This window comes from Squalius cephalus, assembly GCF_949319135.1.
Source record: "Squalius cephalus genome assembly, chromosome: 1".
Lineage (NCBI taxonomy): Eukaryota > Metazoa > Chordata > Actinopteri > Cypriniformes > Leuciscidae > Squalius > Squalius cephalus.
Window position 1 is genome coordinate 50,707,412 of NC_137122.1, and position 18,046 is coordinate 50,725,457.

The following is an 18,046-nucleotide window of genomic DNA, read 5'->3' on the forward strand; positions in this document are numbered from 1 at the left end:
ACACTCAATATGTTGTTATTATGGACTACTTGCACTGAGCTTCATGACACACTTCCATTTTAAACTCATTTATTTTCGGTTATGAATTTTTTCAATGTGCTGTGATCACCTAGTTGACTAAATGCCACCTAAAATGAGTGTCCACAAGAAGATTTAAAAATCTGGACATTTTTTAGAGACAGGAAAGAGATATTCTGATGATTACTGTGTAAAGATTTTTCCAAACTCAACAAAACATAGAAGTTTTAATCCAACCCAAGCCGATCTGAGAAAACAGCGGCTAGTAAACATACGCGATTGTTTCACTACAGGGTTTCAGAGCTCTAAACCAGTGACCGAGATGCTAAAATGTGTGAGACCTGATGAATAAGATCAGTACGAACATTCATTTATTTAAATTAAATATTTCAGTGTCAATCATTTTACTAGATATGCCCAAAATTCTTAAATGATATTCAAAGTACTTGACTGTCATTCTCTACGCTGTGTGTGTTACTGTTTAAGATTCATTAAATATTTAACACCGTTCAATTTTTTTTAAGGCATGTACCGTGCATTCTTTCATTCAAATATTGAAAAAACTGGAATAATAGCACCACACAAAAAAAAGGAAATAAAATAATAATAAATTTAAGTACAATCAACTTGGATGTTTATGTCATTTCAACTTAAATTACATTAAACTGACTTAAAAAATGAGTTGAATCTTGTATAACTTACAAAAAAAAGTAGAAAATTGCATACATTAATGCTAACAGCAGGTGGGGGTCTGCTAATCAATGGCGGCGCCCGGGGAAGCTTCAATTTTTTCCGAAACATTGGCCCCCTGGTATCTTCAGTGTCCCCTGTATCTCTAGGGCCCCCTGTATCTCTAGCGCCCTCTGTATCTCTAGCGCCCTCTGTATCTCTAGCACCCTCTGTATCTTCATACAAACAATGTAAAGCAATGTAAAAACATATAGTATTTTGCCATAACTTATTGATCATATCATTTTTTTATACCTGTATTTTTAGTGCAGCACACACAAGCAATCCTTTTTATCAGTCAAATTAATTTAAAATGTAAACTCAACTGGTATGAAATATGATCAATAAGAGAAAAACACAGACAGGAGATTCACAGATAGCATGCGCCAGTACTGCACTGCATTCTCTTTTGTGTCTTATCGCACTTGAATGGTTTAAAAGCATTTGCCTGAATAACAGCGTGATCATATATTATAACGCTAGCCAAAGGATAACGGGAAAAAATGAATGCTGTGTTGATTGCGTTAATATCTTTAACGCGCTAAACTGAAAAAAATTCATTTTGACACATTATTTTAAATACAAACAAAATGAATATTTTTGCACCATTAAAATTAACAAAAAAACTCAAAAGTAATTAAAAATATAAACAAAATAAATATTTATGCATTATTAAACTAATAGATAAAAACTAAAATGAACTAAAAATAAACTATGAACTAATTAAAGGGGGGGTGAAATGCTCATTTTCACTCAATCTCCTGTTAATCTTGAGTACCTATAGAGTAATATTGCATCCTTCATATCTCCAAAAAGTATTTTGTTTTATTAAATTTTTAACATAAAGATAGGCTGTACCGAGTCTTTCCGGAAAAAACCGAGCGGCTGGGGGCGGGCCGTGTGGGCGAAGCTTAGCTGTGCTAACGCGCCAAGCTAGTGACAACACACAGAGACATTTGTTCAACAAACAGTTTTACTCACCGTCCGGTTCCAACGCACGACCGCGAACCTTTATCATTGTGACTGCTCGATCCTTAAGCATTAGACGATCTGCAAATCCGTAGATCTGGGCTTTGTTTATAAAACAATCATCGTCGAAATGCAGGGAACAACAGTCTTACACAACTCCGTTTATGCTCAGGAAAACAAACTCCATCCACGGGTTCCTTAACGCTGGGTTCTTTGGGAATCTGTGCAGGGTTGTCTTGCCCTGGCAACCAGAAACACACTTCTTTGGTGACATTGACTTCCCAAAAGCCGGGCAGGGCGCTTTGATGGCGAACTGCTTTCACTCTCTTGCTCTGGTCTACGAGTGCGCGCGCGGCCGCGATCTTACCGGAGAAGTGCCCTTAGGACCCATATAAGGAAATTCCGCCCTATCTTACGTAAGACAGAGCCATACTCGAAAAAAAAATTCCGAAACTTGTGACAAACCGGAAGGAGTATTTTTGGAACAAAAATACTCCTTCAAACGTACAACTTAGTTTTTGAAACTTTGTCCATGTTTAGCATGGGAATCCAACTCTTTACCAGTGTAAAAAACTCAGTATGCATGAAATAGCATTTCACCCCCCCTTTAAAGGAACCGTATGTAAGATTGTGGCCAAAACTGGTACTGCAATCACTTTCAAATTACTGTAGAGCGGTGTATCCCCTCCCCCTCCCCCCTGACTCGAGGTTGCCAGATAGGCTGCAGGATCCAGCAGGAACGTAGGCTGCTACAAGGAGCTTCCAATGGCAAGTGACGAGTCCTACACAGTAAGTTTTTTTTTCTGTTAATTATGTTTATGCTTCATGAGAGATGTTTTGCGAAGTAATTATGTATCGCAAAAATTTATTAATGCCGATTAGCCAAATATAATCGTAAAGATGTACGCTCGTATGTGACAGTACATTGTTAGAATCTCCTTTACAAATCCTTGTTTTATTTCGGACTTTGTCACAAAGTATTTCGGATTCATAACGAGGTCTTATAGGTTTCGTAACGTTAGACATTTTTTATCCGACACGTTTGTAGCTGCAGCTGTGGGAACTAGAGCAGAGCTGGCAACCCGGATGCCGAAACACTACTGACTTCGTGATTAGTAGATAGGTGGAGGGTGGAGCATCAGGCCAAAACACAACATGACAACATCAACATCAGTTGAGGGCTGCAACTTCACTTTTAAATGACAATATCCTAGCCGTACTACTGTTGTCAGTGATATCAGTATTTGAAATGAACATGATTTCTTAATGTCTAGTGACATATCAGGGTCATTTTATGATTAATTGAAATATATTTCTTACATACGGTTCCTTTAAATAAAAATAAAATAAATAAAATTCATGAACTTATGAATAAATTCAAACCCAGAATACAAAATGCAATAAAATATTCAGAACTTTAATAACTGGCGGCTGGCTTATAGTCAACCAGGCTTTTTTTTTGGCAGAGCCAGTCCTTCTCATGTTCAAAAGCCAGTTAATCAAGCATACCTGTTGGGGTGAGGAGAGTGTGGAGCACTCAAACCTCCAGGCATTGCTGCACAATGATTGTCACAAGCAACTGTACCCGTCCCGTCCACCTTCACTTCAGCTGTTTCAATCAGCCGCTGAGAATTGATTGTGTTGGAAAAGTGAAGAAAATTCATTCTCTTCACCCTCCACCTGCTTCTGTTGCACTCCAACCTCACCCTTCACATCTCCTCTCCATTTGGAAACCAACTGGATCCGTGTTTATTCAATTGACCTTCCTCCCTTGAATGGTTTTGTGGACTTACTAACTATAAATAGCACTAATAACTTAGTAGCTAGTCGACTAGTCGATACAACCCTTGTTTTGGAGTAGTTTCCTGTTTAGGAAGATGTCTTTTGCTTTGGTGTGTGTGTTTGTGTGTGCATGTGTGTGTGCGTGAGGGTTATTTTAGAGTTATTACCGGGAAATGATGGAGAATTTCATGGTGCTGCAGGATGTGAGGTGAGGCAGTGATTAGAGATCCAGATTTCCAGCTGGCTCTGCTGATCCAGTGAGCAGCAAATAAAAAATTAGAAGACTCATATGAAGACTCACTTTCTCACTTACCTGTACAGTCCTGTGGTTGTGATGCTGAGAACATGATGGTTTGCCCTACATGTGGTGACAGCGCTTGTTTTAAGGTTATTGAGAAGGCAGAGGAGGAACAGACACGATGAGTCAGTGGTTGAGGCAGCTGTGAAGTCAGTGAGCTTTACCCAGAGATCAACCACAGATTACACAGTATCACACAATCTGTCAGTCGAACAAAGTCTCTATAGAGTGCTGCCATCAAAGGAGAACGAGAAATGAGTCTGGTGTACACTAATTCCTGTATCTGAAACTGAAGAATTGTGTCTCACTTCCCTCCTGCCATGTCAGTCATTGACATAACACTAAGATTAATAACCCAGAAAACCTACACTGGTGCCTAAAGTAGGTCAAGACGACCTGCAAATGATTGTGCTTTTCTTCTTCAAAAAATACATGTTCATTTTAAGTGTTATGACATCTACAGTGCCCCCTGCATGTTCAGCGCCCCCTGTATCTCTAGCGCCCTCTGTATCTTCGCCCCCTGTATCTTCAGCGCCCCCCCCCCCCCCCAGTTATCTCTAGCGCCCTCTGTATCTCTAGCGTCCCCTGTATCTTCAGAGCCCCCTGTATCTTCAGCGCCCCCTGTATCTTTAGCGCCCTCTGTATCTTCGCCCCCTGTATCTTCAGCGCCCCCCCCCCCCAGTTATCTCTAGCGCCCTCTGTATCTCTAGCGCCCCTGTATCTTCAGAGCCCCCTGTATCTTCAGCGCCCCCTGTATCTTTAGCACCCCCTGTATCTTCAGCACCCTGTGTATCTCTAGCGCCCCTGTATCTTCAGCGCCCCCTGTATCTCCAGCACTCCCTGTATCTCTAGCGCCCTCTGTATCTTCAGCACCCTGTGTATCTCTAGCGCCCCTGTATCTTCAGCGCCCCCTGTATCTCCAGCACCCCCTGTATCTCTAGCGCCCTCTGTATCTTCAGAGCCCCCTGTATCTTCAGAGCCCCCTGTATCTTCTGCGCCCCATGTATCTCTAGCACCCCCTGTATCTCTAGCGCCCTCTGTATCTCTAGCGCCCCTGTATCTTCAGCACCCCTTGTATCTCTAGCTCTCTCTGTATCTCTGGCGCCCTCTGTATCTCCAGAATGCCCGCCTAGCCTCCCTCTCCCTGCTCCTCAAACAGCATGTTCCTCAGCTCCGCCTCCATTAGTGTCCTTCAGCCCTTCTGCATCTCCCACTTACTACAAGGATCTACCAAGTGTCATCAGGCCACCAGCTCCCCCAAGCCTAGAGGATCTGGGCCCATCACTCCACCGCGGCCTGTCAACACATCGGCTCCACCTTGGCTCCTCCCTCCCTCAGCTCAATCGGAAACTATCGCCATATGGCTCCATCAGGCTCCCTCGTCCCTCCAGCTCCAACCTACACAGTTGGACTACGGCGCGAGGACATGCCTTTCCAGAGGGCGTACTGTTAGGAGCATGCTTTGTTTGTTCCTGTCTTGACCTAGTTTCTAGTTTGTGTTAGTTTCATTCAGTTCACCTGTTGTTTGTTAATTAACTCATTAGTTTCCTCATTTAGTTCTAGTATAAGTTCTCCCTGTTTTGTTCAGTTCCTTGTCCTGTCTCTTTCGTGTTACTTCATGTAAAGTGGATGGTTTCCCATGATTTCTTCTATGTGTTTGTTTTGCTTTATAATTAAGTGTTTCTCTGGACTCTATCGTCATGCGCTTTATATATCACAGCCAACCATGACAATAACACACTACAGTTAAAATTATAATCAAGTATTTTACAAGTGCTGTAGTATGTTAGTCAACACATCAAAATTAATAAGTGTACTTCTTTAAAGCATGACAAAAGATTGAAACATAATTATTTTTAAATGCACATTGACATTATGACATTATGTACTTTTCATGTCCATTATTAGTGCCCTTTTTAAAAGTGTTCTTAAGTATGTTAAGAAACAGTCATGAAAGTTTACTCTCTCAAGTGCACTTAAGTGGTGTTTAATTTCAATAATATTATATCGTCTGCAAATCCAGTATAGAACTTGTACACTACAAGTGCACATTCAGTGCATTAAAGAATACTTTATACTTTAAGTATATTTTCTCAAGGTATATGTATAAAAAATATAGTAATATATTAATACTTTACAAATATAGATTTTTTTCATACTTTCAAATCAAAAATTGGAGTGTCAAGTTATTTAATATTATTATGAAAATTTAAATATAAAGGCGTCTTAGCAGATGTGACAGGATGCCATAAAAACATTGGGCACACTTACCCAGAAGTATGGTGTAAAAGTGATGATGAATTTGCCAAATGTTTCTTTTATCTGCTTCAACATGTTGGATTATGAATAAGAATGTGCATCTTTTATTGAGAGTTATCGTTAAAATGACACTTGCGTTATATTTACTTATGTTTCATATCAGTCAGAGGTGGTTATCCCCTGTGGGCGGCTTGGCGTCTTGGTGGTTTACTGAGCGCTTACTTCTTGACAGTTCGGCAGAACGCATCAATATGCAGTTTTTCTATGCGTGGCAGACATGTTGTGACACTGCTTGGAATATAGGCACTAAGTGGCTGAGTGGGTGGCATAAATGAGTATGGCTGTAGACTTGACTTCAGCTCTACAAATAGCTTAATTGCTATTAATGTGAATAATGTTCACATCAATGTAACAGAAGCTCACAGAGTGGTTTGTCTGAGGAGATGAGTGTTTCGTTCACATACAGCCTGATCTCGCATGGTTATTCTGGAACGCTGTTTGTTTTGTTCGACTTTTGCTGCGTTAATTGATTTTATTTTCCTTTCCGTGGGCATGTTTGGAAATAGCAACTGGCCGCTTTACTTCTTCCAGTTCTGCACAGTGTTATGCGTAGATATATCAACAGCCAGGTCATTCATAAACATAACCAGCATGCTGCTTTAATTATTGCTAATGGCAGAGAAGTGGAACTGTTGTTACCGTCTTGCTGGGGTTTACAGAACGAGCAGTCTCTCACTGCTACACTGCAAAAACAGCAGCTTTAGAGAAAAAAGGAATCTAGAAACACAATTATGACAGTGCTCTAGCCTGCTGTGCTGCGTCCCCGCTTCAGCCGAGGTCAGTGTGTGCTTTCTGAGGTTGCTGTAAATGAGGGAGCTTGTGAAAGAGGAGATGAAGTGGTCGAACTGAAAGGGCCTGCATGAAGAGGAACCAAGGTCTTTAATTCACCATTTGATCTTTATGAGTGAATGTGCATCTTCAAGTGCTGCCTTCAGTACTCCAGCCTAACATGGATAATAATTCAAAGAACAAAGCCTATTTAGTTATTTATTCATGAAGTTACAGTGACAGTAATATCAGACAAAGTACAATCCTTATTAACTTCAGATTAAAGTGTAAGTTTGCACATTTTTAACCTGCTTTATATTGTTACAATGTCTGTAGCATTATGTAAATGAACAGTGTTTACTCTTTTTTCATGTTACCTGGACTAAAAAAAATCTCATTTATTTGTCAGCAAATGTCTGCCGGATGATGCAAAATGCAGCTCTTGGGATTTCATTAAAACTACAGATTACATTTTTGTATCCCCGCCCACTAACAGTCAGATCGACAGAGGGTTATTAACAGAACAGTTATTGTAAGAGTAGGTTTATCACTGAAAATATTATTGTACTATGTCTACTCTCTGAACAGCATAATGGTAAAAACGGAACAATATTGCAACAGCCTTCTTACCTGTACACGACAGTGTTTTGCTTCGGGAGGAACTGACAGAATGGCAGTTTCTTTCAGTTCCCTTTGTGTCGGTCACTTCCGATGTCATGTCGAAATGCCGACACTAGGGGTCATTCTTGGTAGCCCCAAACACAACTGATGCACTGACGAAAAGGCCAATGGAATTGCCGTGTGGAATTTGCATGCCTGGCCACGCCCCCGAACATACAGGTATTTAAGGCACATTTCAGCTTTGTTCTTCGGAGCCGAAGCAGCACGTCTCTTGTATATGAGAAGAGAATTTCCATTCACCGCTGCAGCTGCTGGATTTAAAGCACATTTCAGTCATCTTTCTCCCTTTGAGGGTGCGGATAAGTGCGATTCACTGACCGAGGCTCCCCTCTGCAAAGATGCGCTAGTGCACATCTGGCCCCGGGGCCTAATTTCCCCAAATGAGCCTCATTGGACAGACACTATGCAAGATCAGGGAGGGGCGAAGAACAAGTCTGTACTGGCCCAACCAGACTTGGTTCTCAGAACTCACGCTCATGGCGTCAGCTCCCCCCTGGTGAATTCCCCTGAGGTAGGACCTTCTTTCTCAGGGGCAGGGCAAAATCTGGCACGTCTGGTCCCTGGACGGCTGCTGTATGGTCTGAACTGGTGCCTTTTCACAACACGGTTTTCTTCCCATGCGGAAGACCCACAGAGATATCGAGTGGGGTCTGTGCTTTCCTTTCTCCAACAGGGCCTTGAGAGGCACCTGTCTGCCTCCACCCTGAAACTGTACATGGCTGCATTTGCAGCATATCACAACACTGTGGATGGCAGGTCTTTGCTGCCTGGAATTTTGGGCCTGGAGACTCTCAAGTGGTCCTGAGACCCCGGCTTGGATATGTGCCCACGACTGTGTCCAGTGCACATATACTGTGTGTGGACCGCAAGCTGTGCTTTAGACGATCTGAGCAGCTCTTTGTCTGCTTCGGAGGTCAGCAGAAGGGGAAAGCTGTCTCCAAGGTCTTACTAGATTGTGGATGCCATTATCTGGGCCTATCAGGCCCAAGGTGTACCGTGCCCATTAAGAGTGAAACTCACTCCACTTGGGGTATTGCACCCACATCAGCTCTGGGGAACGGTGCTTCATTGGCAGATATAGAGTTGTGGACTAGGCTACACCTTTACCAGATTTTATAATCTCCGCATGGAAACAGTTTTGTCTGGAGTCTTAGGTAATAACAGGTAAAACTTGGACAAATGTCCATTTAGAGTTTCCCTGAATGGTGAAACCTGGGCCACCTTTCACCATCATTTACCAAACACTCTTATGGTAGATGAGATCGGTGGAGGAACTCACTTCCAGGCCCATTACTTGTGGTATGCCCCTTTTCAGGTGAGCCCTTGTAATCTGAGTGCTCCGTATGTAGTGGTTCCCTCACAGTGAATGTACATACAATGTATTCGACCACTGTTCAGTTTCCCTGTCGACAAACCCAGTATCTTCCCCTGGGTATAGCTTGCTCCGTCACCAACCGCTGTGGCTAATAGTCTTCACCTCGTCAGGTGGAGCCCACCACAGAGACCTTTTCCCTATGTAGTACCCCCCTTTGGTGAGTCCTTAGGATGTATTTTCCACATACTAACCTCTTCTTTCTGGTAGGATGTGGTCTCTGTAATGTTCCTTTCTCATTAGAGAAGGTGAATGCTTCCAGGGTAAGTTGGTCCCCTTGAGATAGTGAGACCTGAGATCATTTATCCTGGGCGTTGGAAGGTTACGAGTTAGCGTAGCTGCACTTTTCATTGGCACGTGGAGCATCTACACCTTATCTCGTGACACAGGGCAGTAGTTGTGGCGTTTAGTATAGGGACCCCTAGTGTCTGCATTTCAGCACAAAGTTGAAAGTGACTGACAGACAGGGAATGTCTCGGTTACTAGTGTAACCCTCGTCCTCTGACTGAGGGAACAGAGACGTTGTGTCCCTCCTGCCACAACTCTGTGCTGTCCGCTGAAATGGCCGAGATGCACAAACCTGAAGTGTGTGATGCAAGCCAGCCACTAAAATACCTGGCATGCAAATTCCACACTCCAATTTCATTGGCCTTTTCTGAAGACGTCCGAGGTGTTTGGGGCTCCCAAGAGTGATCCCTAGTGTCAGCATTTCGACACAACGTCTGTTTCAAGGAATGAGGGTTAAACCTGTAACCGAGACGTTTTTTCCCCTCTGTTTGGCTTAAACTAAATTAACCTTTTAACAACTATAATCAGAATCAGTTTTATTGTTGTCAGGGTTCTGTCACTTCTGTCTAGTCTATTTCTTGGTTTTGTGACAGAGCCCTGACACTCCTGTTTTGTCTTGTCTGTGTGCCTTGTTTCATGTGCGGGGCTATGGTCCCGGCACTTTGGTCACTAGTTTGGCTTCGGTTCTGTGTCGGGATTCGTACATTCATGCTCCGCGCGTTTGTCCTCTGTTGTGAGCGCACAGGATGAGCTTTTGCTCGTTCTCGTGTGCTCTGTCTTATTGTGTGAGCGTGCGGTTTCAAGTTCGCTCGGATCGTACGCTCTTCTGCCTGCGTGTGTTGTTCACACAGTTAGCACACAGTTTGTGTTTACATCGGCCGCGTGCTTTCATGTCGTGTTTTGTCTTGTGCTGTGCTGTGTAGCATGCAGCTTGTGTTTACACTGGCTGTGTGCTTTCGTGTTGTCATGTTTTGTGTGAACACATGGCTTTTGAGTGTTCTCATTAGCTGCATGTTCATGTCTCGTTTTTGTGAGCACATGGCTTATGATTTGTTTTACTGGCCATGTGCTTGTGTTTTTGTCATGTTTGGTGTGAGCACATGGCACTGTTCATTCTCCTTGTGTTTTCAGTCCTGTGCTGGTTCGTCATATAACCTTGTCTAACGTCACCTCATGTTTCTCGTTCATGCCAAGTCTAGTCTGTGAAGTCTTGCTACCCGTCTTGTTTCTCCCCATGGGGTAGTTTTTGATCGTTTTTGTTTTATTTTTTTATGCTTAATAAAAGCCCTTTGCTCTGCACTTGAAAAGAAGAAAAATCCTATAGTCAAATAACACTTTATTTTATCTTCAAAGTTGAAATTTTGCTAAATTGTTTCACAGAGAACAATCAGTCCTAACTCTCCTCCTGATTCTCCTCATTTCATAATTTCACCTTCAATCTTTCTTTGTGCCTTTGCCTACGCATTTCTCTGAATTGACTCGGGTTATTCAAACAATTGGAGCATTCTTCTATCCTGAGGCGAGTAGCGTGTTTGAATAGATGTCAGTAAAATCTAGCTATGGCTGTGTGCAGGTTTTTCTGGCAGCACACATTTCACATTGTTTTTGCGACTCTAAAAACAGTTTGTAATTCCTCAAATCCACTCTGAGAGAAAACATAACATTGTACTAGAGCAAAATAATAAATTCTGACCATACTCTGTTAACTCATCCACCCTAATAAATCCACCCAGTCATGCATTTTGTCTAATTTTATACCATTAATTTAATTAAATTCAGTGCAGGCTTGGACAGAAGATAAAATATAAGGAACAAAAAAAACACTCTCAAAACAAATGACATAAAGGACTTTTTTTATTTACCGAATCCGAGGTAAACCGGAGTCAATGTTTTCCTCAATGCTAATGCGATTGTATTGACTCATCTCCCTAATTAGCAAAATTAGTAAATGTGTTTTCACTCACCGCTAACAAGCCACATGAAAATTGCACTCCATCCACGAGACAGTCATTAGTGCAGTGCCTGCTATTTTTCCTCCGGATGAACGCATTATTACTATGGGTACACTTAAGTATTCAAAAACATCCTCTTTTGCCCCCAGTTTTTTCTAAGCTCTTTCTGTGTGTTTTTCTGGTACTTTTGCTGGCATTTAAATGACAGTGGAGGTCTTAACCTGATGTGTGCTCACTCATCTGTGTTGATGGCGTTTAAGAGGGCCGCTGTTTTGAGCATGGGAGTTAAAGGAGCTTGAGATCTGAGGAGTTGCCTTATTTCACACTCTGTTAATGGCATCGAGAGCCTTTGACCCCTGCGATATGTGTCTTTGAAAATCAAATGCAGGGAAGCAATACTATTCAGGAGGGATGATGGTTTCAATTAATGTTCTGGCGGGATTGCTTTTCTGCATGCTATATTAGTAGGGTTCCCATGGTCAGAAATTAGAACAGTTTGATTTGATTTACAGGCTTGGTAAAGTCATGGAAATTTCCATAGGACACATTAAATTGATCAAAAGTGACAGTAGAGACATTTATAATGTTTCAAAAGTTTTCAGTTTCAAATAAATGCTGTTCTTTTGAACTTTCTATTCATCAAAGAATCCTGAAAAAATTGCATCACGGTTTTCACAAAAGTATCCGCATTTTGGGATATCGAATAAAAAACAATGAGATAAAAAAGCCGAGATGTGCATAAATTCAAAAAATGCACATAAAAAACGTATGCGCTCAGTTTAGGTTGATATTTTTTATCTGATAAGAAGACACAAAAATAAACAACGATGGAAACACAATTACCGAATAAATCCGTTGATGCGCTCGGGCTGTGATTGGATAATTGGACTAACCAGCAGACGAATCGCATCACATTATCTCAAATGTTGGTTTGATCAATCTGAAATGCCTATATTTAATATTTATACTTAGTATGAAATAAATGTATTTTAAATACATTTTGGTATAGTTTTTGTCACTAGGGGAGTTAAGGACCTATCAGCCTGCGCCATCTAGAGTTTCATGACAGAACTTTGTATTCTTTTCTTTGATAATCAATGCAATGTCAATTTAGGTTAGATTATGTTGAACATTCCTTCATAATGAAAATACATTCATTAACACAACATTTTAAGAATTAATATTTCTCCTGTGTTCTTATTTTGCAGACCATGTGGTTTGTGAAGAAGAGTTTAAGTACGCCATGTTGGCCCTCAACTGTGTGTGTCCTGCCACCTCCACCCTGATCACCTTATTGATTCACTCCTCTAGAGGACAGTGAGTATAAATCGTCCCTCTCTTACTCACTCACTTCTAGTAGCCAGGATTTTGACTACAGCATTAAATCTAATCAGATTGTATCTCATGAACTTAAAGGGATAGTTCACCCAAAAGGAAAATTCTGTCATCATTTACTCACCCTCAAGTTGTTCCAAACCTGTTTGAATTTCTTTCTTCTACTGAATACAAAAGAAGGTATATGTTGAAGACTGTTGGTAATCAAACAGTTTAAGGGCCCCATTGACTTCCATAGTATTTTTTTCCATTCTATGGAAGTTAATGGGACCTTTTAAGGTGCCAATTTCACTGGCGAAATCCAGTCATTTGAACAGGAATCTGTGCGATTGGAGTTTCACGTGAGGGTGAAAGATTTCCCCACACAGATTTCGCTCATTTTCAAGTTGGTCATGAGAATTTGCTGTGCTGAACAACAGAAAGCTGCTTGGTTTGAAAGTGTCTTCTTTAGAGCTGTGCTTTATACATCGCTATGATATTATAGATCATAGATCATTAGGTAGTAGATGTCACACTTACATCACTGCAGTAGTGCGCACACTATGGTGACAGAAAAACAGTGGTAAGAAATGGGGGGTGATGGTCAAAATCAATGGAATAATGTAAAAAAGGATTGTGCCTTTTGGATGTCAGAATCGGAATACAAAAAAAGGTCTTCATTTTTATAGGATACCGTCGTCGAATATGCCCTTTGAGGCTCCAGTAAACGCAGACGTTTATGTTTGCGAGCCATTATGCTGCTTATGCTGCTAAATTACCCTAACCCTACTATTAAAGGGGTCATGAATTGAGAAATCAAATTTCCTTTGAACTTTTGACATATAAGAGGTCATCATACTATAAGAATATCCTGTAAGTTTCAGAACTGAAAACTTTCAGCTTTTATTAAACAGCTTTTATTAAAACCAAGCTCAGAGAATGACTCGTTTTGGAATTACCTATTTATGACGTCATAGATGGGTGAAAGACGGCCTCCACAGTATCAACGCCTACTTCTACATCATTACCACTGAAGCCCCGCCCACTGATTCGTAAATGACAAGTAGTAGATAAATAACAAAAGTGACCCTAACACAATGCACTGTGCACAATGCAAAAGGTCACTGCAACCTTTCATGCCACGATCCAAATATAATGCTATGGATCTAATATAATGCTATAATCAACACTTTTCACAATCAGTTAACTTTGACAGCTGTAATAGTAAAAATGTGATAAAAGTTTTCAAGAGAGTTCCACTGTTCCAAATGTAATACTTAGCTGTTTCATATGCAAAGATGTCAGCCAATCACAGCAGTGGGCGTTTACACTGAAGTCACAGCAGACACGGCCCTTCAAACAGAGCGTTCATCAACGCAAAAAAACGCAGTTCATGGCCCCTTTAAAGCATGAATTTGATATAAATAATAGATCTGCTCAATATACTGCATAATATACTACAGTTATAGCATGAAATAATATTTAAACCTATAACATTTATATCTCAAAAGTCTGACTTTTTTCTTGCAACTGTTAGTTTATATCTCACAATTCAGATTTTATAACTCACAGTCGCAACTATCTCGCAATTATCTTTTTAATTGTTTAAATTCTGTGGCTTCTAAAGACTGCAGAACTGTCACTTAACTGCCACCAGGTAGGCTCCGCCCACAAAACACGTCATCGCTGTTTACCAAAATGGTCTGCACATCGCTACACTATTTACGCCTGCAAAATTTAGCTGACAGTTTGCTAATGTGATAGCACCTTTAGACGGGAAGAGATATTTTGACTAACATTGAAAGTGACCAACCACATTTGTGTGCATTTTTATCTGTAATATGTATTTTTGAGGGTAATACATCAATAAAACTTTCTCCGTCTGGTTCTCTGTAAAAAGACATTAGTGGCATTTTTGATGTAGTATAGATGTGAATTTGCTCTTTTGAATATATTTACACAAACATGATGCCTGAAATAGAACACAATGCCCTGTAGATTATGTGCTTGTGCTGCTTCACAGATCTCTCTGCATCAGTGAGATGTTCCGATTAACTGTTTCATTTTTTATTATCAGAACAGCATCTTCAGAGGCCTTCAAGCAGCGAGCGGGTGTCTTCCAGCCGCTCAACAGGTCAGACCCACCGATTGTAAAATATTGACGCATACACATTGATACACACAGCGGCAAAGATCCCATAAACTGTGAATTTATCTCTGCGTCATCCATCCTTGTTTCTTCACCTCCTCCATCTTAACACTCCCCCACTCCCTCTGGTTCTCACCTTCCCTACATCTTCCCCGCCATTCGCAGGGATGTCAAATACACATCAAGCAGTTTTTATGTTCTCTGCCCATCTGTAATATAGTTTTTTCCCAAGCTGAACTGCAAGCTGTGAAAACATTTGGAGGACATGTCAAAGGAAGAGTTCACTCAAAAATATTAAATTCTGTCATCATTTACTCACCCTCATGCATGATTTTCTTTATGTTGTGGACCACAATGGAAGAAGTTTTGAAGAACGTCCACACTGCTTTTTCCCATAAAATAAAACTGGATGGGGATTTATGCCGTCAAGCTCCAAATTGGACAAGAAAGTACATGAGAGAACATGAATTTTAATTTTTAGGTGATTTGTTCCATTAAATGGATAGTTCACCCCAAAATTGGGTTAACCATTATTTTAAGTTGTTACAATGTTATTACACAAATAAGTACTGCGTTATTAATTAACTGCATGTACTTAGTGTTAAACGTAGGGTTGGGTTTTGGTTTAGTTTGGCTTAGGATTAGCTACTTGTATATATGTATAATTTACTGTTATTACTATGGCAAGTACATTTAACATGAAAAATGAAAATTTTGTCATCATTATCTCACCCTCATGTCATTCCAAAAGACATTTGTTCATTTTCAAAACACAAATGAAGATATTTTTAATGAAACCTGAGAGTTCCCTTTCGAGTGAGAACTCACACTGTGTCGTCTAGAGGACACTATGAGGAATGCCTCCAGCATGACAGGTGTCAGGAAGTCTAAACTCAACAGTTGCATTGGCTGGCGACAGCCTATGACGCCATTACTTGTGTGACCGTGAGTATACAAGGGCAACTGAGGAACACATCATCCTCTTCTTTGTCTTTGGGATCCATTTGTTTGAAGTACGTGTGAAGGAGCATACACTTTTCGTTCTCAAGGGAGCTAAATGCCGGCATTGTGAGGATTTCTCAATGAAAGGGATGTGCATTTGGGTGGAATGCCTTTGACTCTTTCAAGAAGCTGGATGTGCTAGTTATGATGCATTTGAGACTGACTACATGAGACAGGTAAGAAGCTTTTTCTTTCTGTTTTCTCCAGAGGGGATAGTAGTAAGCTTTTGCACAAGAGCGTTCGACTCTCAAGGAAGTTGAAGTCACTCATAGCGTTGCATTCGAATCTGACGTTTGAACTAAGCGTGCTTGACTCTCGAGGGTGTTATTAGGGATGTCCCGATCCGATCACGTGATCGGAAATCGGGCCCGATCACGTGTTTTCAGACTCGATCGGAATCGGACGTTACCTCCCGATCAGGACTCGGATATATGTATATATATTCTCTTTTTTTTTTAACACATCTATAGTTATGCGGTGGCACAGAGTTATGCCGGTTTCACACTGCACGCGTTAGCAGAGTGTAAGCAGCGCAGGAGCAGTGCGTATGGTGAGCAGGAGCAGGACACGCGCGTTTTGCTTTCACACTGGCAGCTTTTGTCACGCGCGGCTGAACCGCGGGTTGTGTAGGGCAGGCTACAGACAGAGTAGGCTACTCTATAATGGATAAGTTGGCATTGCTTTTTTTCGTTTTCAAATACATTTAAGAGAAAAGACTTGTCAAGAAGCTTATTTTATTAATAATTTCATATAACTTTTTGTTCATCTTTGTTTTTATTGTTATGGCAACAAGTTTGTTTTTGGACATTTGTTTTCTTTTTAAATTGCTGTTGGTCATTTGATTGACTGTTTAAAACACAATAGATATCATCAATGCACTTTTTGGATAAAACTGCGGTGTATTTTGGCCATGATCAATGTATTGTCACTTTAATTCAGCAAAAGTGGCGCAGCAAAAATAGACTCGGCGCCGAAACGATCGCGGCACTGCTGCTCTGCTCTGCTACGCACTGCCGCGCCGCCTCTGCGCGCGGTGTGAATGCTCTAAAGCCTGGTTTAATCTGTTAACATGGGCGGCGAAAAAAATACGCGCTGCACGCTCTGCTAACAGTGCAGTGTGAAACCGGTGTAAGAGTTAGGAGTGCAGTTCCTAAAAGCACATTACTGGCTTTGCAAACACTGTAGCACTTTTATTTTTTATTTGTTCAATCACATGCCTGCCGGGTATTTTAAGTTGAGGTGCTATTTGTTTATATATTAGACTTTTTTATATTTACTGTTGCACTAAAGTCCAAAAGTGAAGAATTTATTTATTACTTGATTGTTCAAGCTACCTCACAGAAGTGCTCTGTTTGTTAACAGAGTTGTTGAATGTTAAAATAAGGTGAATTAAATAAAAAATAAGGAACATCCTGGATCTGTTTTTTCGCTCTTCTTTATTCTTTTTTTATGTATTAAGTATCGGATCGGGACTCGGTATCGGCAGATACTCAAAATCAAATGACTCGGACTCGGACTCGAGGGCAAAAAAACCTGATCGGGACATCCCTAGTTAAATGTGTAATTTTGCAATGCAGTTGATGTTATTGGTTCCATCCAGGCCTGACTCTCTCTTGAAAAAGATAAGAGTTGAGCTCCTGCACTCCGAGGTTCGTGTCCCACGGGCGCCACTGCGGTAGACGGGATAGAGTGTGGAGGTTGTGGGCAGAGCAAGGGAGGAGTCAAACAGGAACTTTTCCTTTTTGGGCTGCTCTTTTTGGCTCAAATATTGCTACTGCTCAATTCTAATTCTGAGGAATTTGGGGCAGAAAGAGTGTAGTAGTAATTATTATATACATTTAGGAGTTGTGGTTAGTTACTGCCTGTGCCACGAACAGATTGAGATGTGGTTTGGTGGCGCGAGAGATGTGAGATCGCTCGTGGCAGACTTTGCCGGCAATTTCTGTTGACATAACTGTCCCGCTCATATGAGCCTTCTGTTTCCCCTTTGATCTCTACACTGAGGCAGAGAGATCATAAGAGAAACCATATTCGGCCTGCATTTATCCTTTTATCACAATAAGTAAATGTGAAGGGATTGTGTGAGCACCGAAATGTGTTGATGACTCCATACTATATTTCATTGGTTGACGCATCCTCATTGAAGGCTCTGATCCTGCCATTTAGATCTTTATGATACTACATCACTCCTGAATGGCAGGATATATGTCCCCTCCCCCTTCTGGGGAGGGCTGGTTGGGTTGTCAGGCTGTCTGTGAGCCTCCTTGGTAGGCTCCTAGTTGGTAGGCTCTGTGAGCCTCCTTGGTAAGCTGTTCTGAGCATAGGTAGTGGTTATATGCTCTCCCTCTGAACTGCGAAATGTTTTACTCCTTAGGGTAGAGTGTTGTGTGGTCTCCTCTCATATT

General features: G+C 41.2%; 1 protein-coding gene across 1 annotated transcript in view; it reads left to right on the forward strand.

Moving 5' to 3' along the window:
* kcnt2b (potassium sodium-activated channel subfamily T member 2b) overlaps window positions 1–18,046 on the forward strand; it is an 89,728-nt gene that overhangs the window by 54,208 nt on the left and 17,474 nt on the right. The window contains exons 15-16 of the mRNA XM_079869386.1: window positions 12,385–12,493; window positions 14,568–14,624. Of these exons, the coding sequence (XP_079725512.1) occupies window positions 12,385–12,493; window positions 14,568–14,624 (166 nt within the window). The remainder of the gene's footprint in view (window positions 1–12,384; window positions 12,494–14,567; window positions 14,625–18,046) is intronic.